The 11,043-nt window shown below is 37.8% G+C and overlaps 1 protein-coding gene across 1 annotated transcript in view; it reads left to right on the forward strand.

Moving 5' to 3' along the window:
- LOC107719696 (kelch-like protein 28) overlaps positions 1-11,043 on the forward strand; it is a 12,159-nt gene continuing 1,116 nt past the window's right edge. The window contains exons 1-6 of the mRNA XM_016527183.1: positions 1-87; positions 2,707-2,967; positions 4,871-5,508; positions 5,630-5,651; positions 6,766-7,073; positions 10,129-10,337. Coding sequence (XP_016382669.1) covers positions 2,707-2,967; positions 4,871-5,508; positions 5,630-5,651; positions 6,766-7,073; positions 10,129-10,337 — 1,438 coding nt within the window. The 5' untranslated portion in view covers positions 1-87. The remainder of the gene's footprint in view (positions 88-2,706; positions 2,968-4,870; positions 5,509-5,629; positions 5,652-6,765; positions 7,074-10,128; positions 10,338-11,043) is intronic.

Below are 11,043 nucleotides of genomic sequence, written 5' to 3' on the forward strand. Positions count from 1 at the left end.
GTGACGCAAGCGCTGATTTGTGTTTGTTTTCCTGACAGTCGCGGCCGTGTTGCGCTTCAAACTGCCAGAAATCAGCCAGACACACAGGTAAACGCTGAATAAACGCTTTATTTCTGCACTTTACCTCACTAAATGAACGCCTGACAGAGTGTAAATGCGCGGTAAGTGCGCGTTTGTCCTGAGCTGAGCTCTGATGCTAATATGTTAGCTGGGAACCAGCAGCGTTATTTATTCATATCAGCTGTTTGATGAAGATGGAGATGATTGCGGTGTTTGAAGAAGACTGTGATCTCTGATGCTGTCACTCAGCGCTCCTGCTGTGATTTCTGCTGCTTGTGGATGTGTGTCAAACCTAGCGAGCTGGCGATGCTGTCTACAGAGGGAGCGTTAGTGTGTGTGTTGTCTAGACAGCAGCTGTTGGAGCACACACGCGTGCAGCAGCAGTTTTGAGCCTCTGCTGTCTAGGTAGGTGTCGAGGACACACTTAAACGATGCTGTTTGAGAGGCAGTAGTATGTAGGGAGCACAGAAATACAGTGTGATTTGAACAAACTCCTCGATCCGAGCTGATGATTCATGCCAGACAATTACATTAATAAAGCATTAGATGAAGAACAAGCAATGATAAGAAAATGGGGAATATTGCAACAGCAAACAGTAACATAATATTAAAATTAGGCAGGTAATAAATGAAAATGAGATATGACATACAGTAACAAATAACAGTACAATAGTATTAAAAATAAGACGAAAATAGTCAAATAAATTATATGTGACCCTGGAGCACAAAAACAGTCATAATTTTATGAGATTTATGCATCATCTGAAAGCTGAATAAATAATCTTTCCATTGATGTATGGTTTGTGAGGATAGCACAATATTTGTCTGAGATACAACTATTTGAAAATCTGGAATCTGAGGGTGCAAAAAAATCTAAATATTGAGAAAATCATCTTTAAAGTTGTCCAAATGAAGTTCTTAGCAATGCATATTACTAATCAAAAATTAAGTTTTGATATATTTACGGTAGGAAATTTACAAAATATCTTCATGGAACATGATCTTTACTTAATATCCTAATGATTTTTGGCATAAAAGAAAAATGTATAATTTTGACCCATACAATGTATTGTTGGCTATTGCTACAAATATAGCTGTGCTGCTTATGACTGCTTTTGTGCTGCAGGGTCACATATGTATATGTCAATCCAAAATTGACCTGAGACTCGAACCTGCGACCTTCGGGTTACAAGTCCGACTCTCTATCCATTAGGCCATGACTGCCTCAAATATATATATACACATAAATAAACTCATTGTCACTTTTTAAGGTTCTGAGGGTGTGCAGGTGAAAATGATCAGTTTGGGTAATTGCATTTGCATTTACAGTGGGTACGGAAAGTATTCAGACCCCCTTAAATTTTTCACTCTAATACTTTCCGTACCCACTGTATGTCTGTATTTGTGAACTGTAAGACTGTGGCAGAGCTCTGAGAGATTGCTGAAGTGTTTCTCAGAGCTCCTGACTGCTGCTGGTCTTCTGGGAGTTTAATGTCCCTCATGAACTGAGGCACGCTCTCCTGAGTCTCTGATTCTGTGCTTCATCCTCAAACCCCAGTGAGCTGCTGTCTTACACTGGCTCTCATTAGATCCCGTTACTCTTCGAGTGAAACATTATTAAACATGTTCCAAACTCCGGTTCGGTGGCGTCATAAACACACACTGTACAGTCAGACCAACATATATTCAGACACCTTCAACATTTCTCACATTATCACAGTCTATTCACTATAGTTTAGAAAACGGTAATAAAATATGAGCAGAACTCAGTTAAACTGAATAAACTGTGATAATGTTAGATAACTTTGATAGAAAGCTATGTAATGAATTCGGTTGAATAGCTGTCAGCTGTTACATTAAACACAATTAGATAAAACCAATTCAGCTCAACTAATTATCAAGCAATGCTTCTCATTCTGTTCAGTCTGTGGTGTAAAAAGATCACATTAGCAATTAAAGAAAAACACTTCAGCAAAACATGCTCAGCTCAAAGTGTCTGAATAATTTTTGCTCCCAAATTTTACTGATAGTCCACTGTATGAAGAATTTTTGGGTGTAATATTTCAGTTTACTTTATTTTGCTCTCATCGCTTACATAAATGAACTATAGTGTCCTGCACCCACTAGTAAAAAAATATCAAAAATTATATCTAGTGTTTGAATAATTATTGGTTTGACTGTATATAACTAGTAGTGAAGTTCTTATGTGACCCTGCAGCACAAAAGCAGTCATAAGCAGCACAGGTATATTTGTAGCAATAGCCAACAATACATTGTATGGGTCAAAATTATACATTTTTCTATAATGAAGTAAAGATCATGTTCCATGAAGATATTTTGTAAATTTCCTACCGTAAATATATCAAAACTTAATTTTTGATTAGTAATATGCATTGCTAAGAACTTCATTTGAACAACTTTAAAGATGATTTTCTCAATATTTAGATTTTTTTGCACCCTCAGATTCCAGATTTTCAAATAGTTGTATCTCAGCCAAATATTGTTCTATCCTAACAAACCATACATCAATGGAAAGATTATTTATTCAGCTTCAGATGATGTATTAATCTCAATTTCCAAAAATGGATCCTTATGACTGATTTTGGGTCACAAATAAAGCGTGTGTGTTGTCTGTGTGTCAGTCAGATGGAGCAGCAGGCCAAGCCGTACATGTTTGCGAGCCTGACGCGTCCTCACTCCGAGCAGCTCCTGCAGGGTCTGCAGCTCCTGCGGCAGGATCACGAGCTCTGCGACATCGTGCTGCGGGTCGGAGACGCCAAGATCCACGCGCACAAAGTGGTGCTGGCCAGCATCAGCCCCTACTTCAAGGCCATGTTCACCGGAAACCTGTCCGAGAAAGAGACGTCCGAGGTGGAGTTCCAGTGCGTCGATGAAGCCGCTCTCAAGGTACATCCATCTCTAACATCCAAACACACCAGAACGGCATGCAGGACAATCAGCCGCTTTCAAATCATATCTCTTCTGGACCAATCCCTATATGTTCAGGTCATATTTGCCACATTTCATTGGCATGGTCAGAAACAGGCGTGGGTCGATACACAGCAAACAGATATAGATGAGGCAAGACAAAGTAATCCCATACACACAGGCGAGAATCAAAGGACCGGAAAACAGGCAAGGCAAAACTAGACTAAAACTAGGACTTGGAAACAAACAATGGCTAACGAAATGGCTCCGTAGAGTTGCTGCGCTAAGACGGCGATAATGCTAACAATACTCGGCGATCAGAAAGAGAAAGTCCATGGCATATAAAGTGTGTTTGATTGGTTGCAGCTGTGTGTGTAATCGGTGCAGTGGATGATGGGAAATGTAATCCGGGGTGACATGCAACAGTTTGTGTAGTGAGAGTCAACGTAACTGGAAGGTAACATCTGGTGGTGAGCAGAATATTTTAACACAGTTAACGCACTGGCTCCGCCCCCAGACCTGTACATCATCTTACATTTCATACAGTTGACAGTTATGCCCTAAAATTCAAGATATTGGTGCAAAAAATGCCCCTGTATGAGTTTTTGTCTCATATTTATATCATACGATAAGCGATATCACACGAACAGCGATAGCAGTATTATACGAGTGCTGATTCTGTCCCAAATATCATGAGTTTAAATGTGATTTTATAGAACAGTTCAGTAAATAAGAAGTTGATATTGTTATATTTTAAACACAATATTATGTGTTTTTGCTCAATTTTGCAGAGAACATTAAAGCCACAGCAGAATTGTTGCATGTTTCTGAGCTTCTGAATGAATCCGCGTTTTAAACGAATCGTGTGAATCAATTATTCAAAGACTCATTCATTACGAGAGTCGTTTACTTCATTCCTGAATGAATCAGCCGTTTGTACGAATCGAATGAATGAATGACTCAAAGACATTTACCGCCACCTGCTGGCAGATTTAGTTTCTTATTTAGAGTATAATTTCATTAAAACAAATATAATAATAATAAAAATATTAAAGGGATAGTTTACCCAAAAAATTTAAATTAAAGTTTCAAAACTTTCTTTGTGGAATATAAAAGAAGGTATTTTTAAAACTGTTTTGGTTACCAATGACTTTCATTATATGAACAAAAAATACTCGGATGTTTCTCAAATTATCTTCTTTTATGTTCCATAGTTTATGTTAAGTCGTTGCAGCCTGAATGTTTGTGTAATACATTTTATGTTGAATCAAATAAAATATTTCTTAAAGCTACAATTTGTGACGTCTACTTGATACTTTCTCATTTAACACAAAAATAGCTTTAAATAATCTTCTGTGGGTATTTTCACAAACAAATTTATTTTGCGATTAATTAGATTAATTAATCAACACCATGTAGGTAATTAGATAAAAAATTTTAATCTACTGACAGCCCTAATATTTGTGACCCTGCAGCACAAAAGCAATCTTACAGTAAGTCGCTGGGGTATATTTGTAGCAATAGCCAATAATACATTGTATGGGTCAAAATTATACATTTTTCTTTTATGCCAAAAATCATTAGAATATTAAGTTAAGATCATGTTCCATGAAGATATTTTGTAAATTTCCTACCGTAAATATATCAAAACTTAATTTTTGATTAGTAATATGCACTGCTAAGAACTTAATTTGAACAACTTTAAAGATGATTTTCTCAATATTTAGATTTTTTTTGCATATAGCCTATTTTATTCTGATAATGAACAGGCTGCATGTGTGTGCGTGAGGCGAAAAGATAACATACTCCTATTATATATATACATATAATTGATTCAGCACAACGTTAACGAGTTAAGTGCTCTGTTTCCGTCTCTCGTCAGGCTATAGTGGAGTACGCCTACACAGGAACCGTCTTCATCTCACAGGAAACAGTGGAGACTCTACTTCCTGCCGCCAACCTGCTGCAGGTCAAGCTGGTTCTGAAGGAGTGCTGCAGCTTCCTGGAGAGTCAGCTGGACGCGGGGAACTGCATCGGCATCTCGCGCTTCGCCGAGACCTACGGCTGCCACGAGCTGTGTTTATCCGCCTCCAAATTCATCTGCCAGCACTTCGAGGAGGTGTGCCAGACGGAGGAGTTCCTGGAGCTGACGCGCGCCGAGCTGGACGAGATCGTGTCCAACGACTGCCTGAACGTGCTGACAGAGGAGAGTGTGTTCTACGCGCTGGAGTCCTGGATCAAGTACGATCTGACGGAGCGGCAGCAGTATCTGGCGCAGCTCCTGCACTGTGTGCGGCTACCGCTGCTGAGCGTCAAGTTCCTGACGCGGCTCTACGAGGCTAATCACCTGATCCGAGACGACCACGCCTGCAAACACCTGCTCAACGAGGCGCTCAAGTACCACTTCATGCCCGAGCACCGGCTCTCCTACCAGACGGTGCTGTCCACACGGCCGCGCTGCGCTCCTAAAGTCCTGCTGGCCGTCGGAGGAAAGGCCGGGCTCTTCGCCACGCTGGAGAGGTGAACCAACACACGTGATTACAGCTACAGCTATAAACATTTTGCTACTTTCAATATAAATATTAAATGGGCCCGTATTCACAAAACATTTGATCTTACCACTAAGAGTTCTCCTAAATAGCAGTAAAAGATTTCAGCTAGGAGTTTTCTCTTAAAAGCTATTCACAAAGCTGCTGAGACAAACTTGTACTAAGGAATAGAGAGAAGTCTTAAGCTCAGAGTAAGGGGGCGGGGCTGAGCTCGTTGCTATGGGTGATGTCAGCATGCTTATTAACTATGCACACAGTGATTGGCTGATAGTCTCTGTCAGAGATTTATTCACGGACACTACGTCCATGTTTTTATACAGTCTATCGCTACAGTGCAGCAGCGCATTAGATTAGAACGGCGATTAATTTACCTGTACAATAAGCTGTTTAAAACGTGCATTCTCCTGTTCAAATTCGAGCATCCAGTAATATAATCACACATGTCTTGTGGAGCGCTATCAGAGTATGCATTTATTTGTCATTTTAACTGTTTGGAAACTGAGTGTAGATGTGGAAGTCCTTCAAAGATTTCTTATCCTGTTGCGCCCTCTATAGGACCAGCGACTAGTCGACGTCAAGCTTAAAGCGTCATGGCAGAGCGAAGTCTTAAGCTCAGAGTAAGGGGGCGGGGCTGAGCTCGTTGCTATGGGTGATGTCAGCATGCTTATTAACTATGCACACAGTGATTGGCTGATAGTCTCTGTCAGAGATTTATTCACGGACACTACGTCCATGTTTTTATACAGTCTATCGCTACAGTGCAGCAGCGCATTAGATTAGAACGGCGATTAATTTACCTGTACAATAAGCTGTTTAAAACGTGCATTCTCCTGTTCAAATTCGAGCATCCAGTAATATAATCACACATGTCTTGTGGAGCGCTATCAGAGTATGCATTTATTTGTCATTTTAACTGTTTGGAAACGGAGCATAAATGTGGAAGTCCTTCAAAGATTTCTTATCCTGTTGCGCCCTCTATAGGACCAGCGACTAGTCGACGTCAAGCTTAAAGCGTCATGGCAGAGCATTGAAGTCGACTAGTCGGTGCAACCCCTATTGTGTGCTCTGTTCATGATGTGTGTGTCTGTGTGTGTGTGTGTATGTGTGTCTGTGTGTGTGTGTGTCTGTGTGTGTCTGTGTGTCTGTGTGTGTGTCGGTGTGTGTGTGTGTGTGTCTGTGACTGTGTCTGTGTGTGTGTGTGTGTGTGTGTGTGTCTCTGTGTGTGCAGGGCATCAGCTACCGGCGGCACGAGAGCAGCGTGGAGCGCTGGGACCCCGACAGCAACACCTGGGCGTCTGTGGAGCGCATGGCCGAGTGCAGGAGCACGCTAGGTGTGGTGGTGCTAGCGGGCAAGCTGTACGCTCTCGGCGGATACGACGGACAGTACTACCTGCAGTCAGTGGAGAAGTACGGGCCCAAGCTCAAGGAGTGGCAGCCGGTGGCACCGATGACCAAATCACGCAGCTGCTTCGCCACCGCCGCGCTCGACGGCATGATCTACGCCATCGGAGGATACGGCCCCGCCCACATGAACAGGTACGACTCGCCGCAGCAGTGCATTCTGGGAGGAGGCATGCTGGTCGGAATCACAGTCAGTGTTACTATCAACAACTAAAGCTATGGCTTCTAATGTGTTTCTTTTTTACTGAATATTTGCTTGTATGTTTTGAATCCTACACTACCGGTCAAAAGTTTGGGGTCAATAAGACTTGTATTGTTTTTAAAGAAGTCTCTTCTGCTCGTCAAGGCTGCATTTATTTGATCAAAAATACAGAAAAAAACAGTAATCTTGCAAAATGTTACTACAATATAAAATAATGGTTTCTATTTTAATATCCTTTAAAATATAATTTATTTCTAACAATTTAACACATCCTTGCTGAATAAAAGTGTAATTTCTTTAAAAAAAAGAAAGAATAAAAATGGACTTATATTTAGTTAATTGAAAATTACTTACCATAGTCAACTTATTATTCTTTTTATTATTATTTGTATTTATTATTATTAATTTATTTATTAGAAAGCATTACATTTATTACCATAGTCAATTTATTATTTGTATTTATTATTATTAATTTATTTATTAGAAAGCATTACATTTATTATTAATTTGTAATTATTTTAAAAAGTATAATATAATTTAATGCTTATAATTAAATTTGTAAAAATTGTGAATTATGTATTACTTAACTAATTCTGGGAGGTGGCATGCTGATCGGTATCAGTGTTAATATTGTTAAATACAACTATTAAAGAACATGCGTGTTAATTGAAATAAAATAATTGAGATTAGTGTTTTAAATCACTAGTGTTTTAGTGTGTTAAATCAACTATTGTTGAGTTTTGCATTATTAAATGCCACTTTTTTCAGGCAATATTATATTTAAAATTGATGATATTTAACAGACTGTGGACATGAAGCACCAAAATGAATGTTAACTAAAATAAAATAAAATTAAGTTATATTTTCAGTAAATATTTCAGGTAGTCGCCAAGACAATATTTAAGATTTTCGTTTAGTTTAAGTTAAATTACTAAAATTGCAAAAACTGAAAATAAAAAAAACTAAAATACCAAAACTAATAAAAATGTAATAAAAAAAAAAAAAGTAAAAAGAACAAAAGCGCACCACAAAAACCAAAATGCTATAATACTTTTAATTTTAATCATATTAAAATAACACTGGTTGGTAAATTAGTAGAAACAGAATTATATTCAAGGCCTTGTTTCAAATAAAACTACTGAATAACTTAAAGCTGCAGTCCGTAAGTGTTGCCTCTTTGTCGCCATCTCTGTTTGAAAACGCACTCAAACTAGAAAACATTATTATAACTAACCGTTGTGAATCGAGCTAAAGTAAGGAGATGGTTTTGAACACTGGCTGGTTATGTGCTTGCTCAAATATTGATTTCGGATCATTTTTAACCAAAAAAAGTTACGGAATGCAGCTTTAAAAAATTTAAAATAATAATAAAAATTACTTTTAGTAAATATTTCAGTTTAGTTTGTTCAAGTATTAAAACTACTGAAACTGAAATAAAAATATTAAATGTTTTATAGACAAAAATAAGTAAATAAATAAAACAAAATTACTAAAATAAAAAATGAAACAAAAACATTCAAAATATTAATAGGTACTGTAACACTATTTTAATGATAATAATAAATTTAAAAAAAACTGGTCAGTGAATCAGTCGAAACACAATTATATCCAAAGCCTTGTTTCAAATAAAAACTACTGTATGACTTTAATAGTTAGATTTATTTTTATAGTTTTAAGTAGATTTTTTTTTTCGCTTTATGCATTTTTGGTTTGAGTTTGAGCATGTTTGCAGTGAATCTCTGTCTGAAGGCAGGGGACGGTTGGTTTCGTCTGGTCCTCTGTGTTCTTCTCTCTTTGGGCTCATGGGACGCTCCTGCTGTTGTGCTCGTGTCTCCATGAGCGTGTGGCTCTCCTGAGATGTGTTTCGCCTCTGAACGCGTGTCAAGAGTTCTGGGAAGAACAGGGGCCCATGGGACGCTGCCAGGGATTCATGGGCCCAGCAGTTATTTGTCCAGTCTTTAATATGATTTCACTGCTTATCTCGAGTTCTTCCAGCTCAACACTACACACATATCAGCAGTGTTTGAATAATTATGAGATCGGACTGATATTAGCTAATCAATGTTTTTTAAGAGTTCTCTTCTGTTCAGCAAGCCTGCATTTATTTGAGCAAAAATACAGCAAAAGCAATAAAATTGTGAAATATTTTTACTATTTCAAACATCTATTTTCTATGTGAATATCTGTTAAACTGTAATTTATTTCTGTGATGCGCAGCTGTATTTTCAGCATCATTACTCCAGTCTTCAGAGTCACATGATCTTCAGAAATCATTCTAATATGCTGATTTGCTGCTCAAGAAACATTATTATTATTATTATTATTATGATGCTGAAAACAGCTGAGTAGAATTTTATTTTAGGTTTCTTTGATGAATAGAAAGTTCAGAAGAACAGCATTTATCTGAAATTACATTATAAATGTCTTTTGATCAATTTAATGCATCCTTGCTAAATAAAAGTATTAATTTCTATAATTTCATAATTTAATAATAAATATATAATGATTATACTGACTCCAAGCTTTCGAATGGTATAGTGTATAATGTTACAAAAGCTTTAGATCTTTCTATTCATCAAAGAATCCTGAAAAACAAATGTTTTCAACATTGATAATAATCAGAAATGTTTCTTGAGCAGCAAATCAGCATATTAGACTGATTTCTGAAGATCATGTGACACTGAAGACTGGAGTAATGATGCTGAAAATACAGCTTTGATCACAGGAATAAATTACAGTTTAACAGATATTCACATAGAAAACAGCTGTTTTACATCCTAATAATATTTCACTTTTTTGCTGTATTTTTGCTCAAATAAATGCAGGCTTGATGAACCGAAGAGACTTCTTTAAAAACATTAAACACTTGTGACCGGTGGTGTATGTGGGAGATCAGTGGTGTTAGTTAAATGGAGTATCACTAGTGCTGCTGCTTGACCCGGTCTGTCACTGAGGTCAGAGTTCATTGAGGATCGATGTGTGTTTCAGTGTGGAGAGATACGACCCGAGCAAAGACTCATGGGATATGGTGGCGCCGATGGCTGATAAGCGCATTAACTTCGGCGTGGGCGTGATGCTGGGCTTCATCTTTGTGGTGGGAGGACACAACGGTGTGTCTCATCTGTCCAGCATCGAGCGCTACGACCCGCAGCAGAACCAGTGGACGGCGTGTCGACCCATGAACGAGCCGCGCACCGGTGAGAGTCACATGACACTGATCACACCAGACCACCAGCAAACACATCACAGCAAAACAGGGCTGGCAATTTAATCTGTCAATTTGGTGCAATTACTTATGAAGTCAATAAGGAGTTAAGATGATGAATGCATGTACTGTAACACCATGTCCATCATCTTACATTGATCATAATCATGCAGGACCACTGACTGTTAGAAAGCAGTTATATGAGCCTTAAATTCAAGATGTGAGGCAAAAAATAAATCACTCTCTTAAATGTATATCATATCATATCATATTGCAAAGTCACAGCAGAATTGATGAGTCTCTGATCAACACACAGCGGTGATTCATTACTGAATGAATCCAGTGAGTCGATGATTTAGTGATTCGTTCATGAAAAAAGTAACTTGCTTTGTTTTTGAATGAAGCAGTCATTTGAATGTATTGAGTGAGTCAATTGATTCATTTCTGAATGAATCGGTTGAATGAATGATTCACTGAGTCACTAATTACGCCAGTGACTCGCTGTGACCTACTGGTACTTTTAGTTTCATATTTACACTATTATTTCATAATTTTTTTATTCTTGTATTCTGGTAGTGAGAATTGAGGGGTGTATATATATATATATACACACACACACACACATATATATTTTATATACACACACATAGCAAAACAATTTATATATATATATATATATATATATATATATATATACA

This window comes from Sinocyclocheilus rhinocerous, unplaced genomic scaffold (assembly GCF_001515625.1).
Source record: "Sinocyclocheilus rhinocerous isolate Xijiao unplaced genomic scaffold, SAMN03320098_v1.1 scaffold2496, whole genome shotgun sequence".
Taxonomy (NCBI): Eukaryota; Metazoa; Chordata; class Actinopteri; order Cypriniformes; family Cyprinidae; genus Sinocyclocheilus; species Sinocyclocheilus rhinocerous.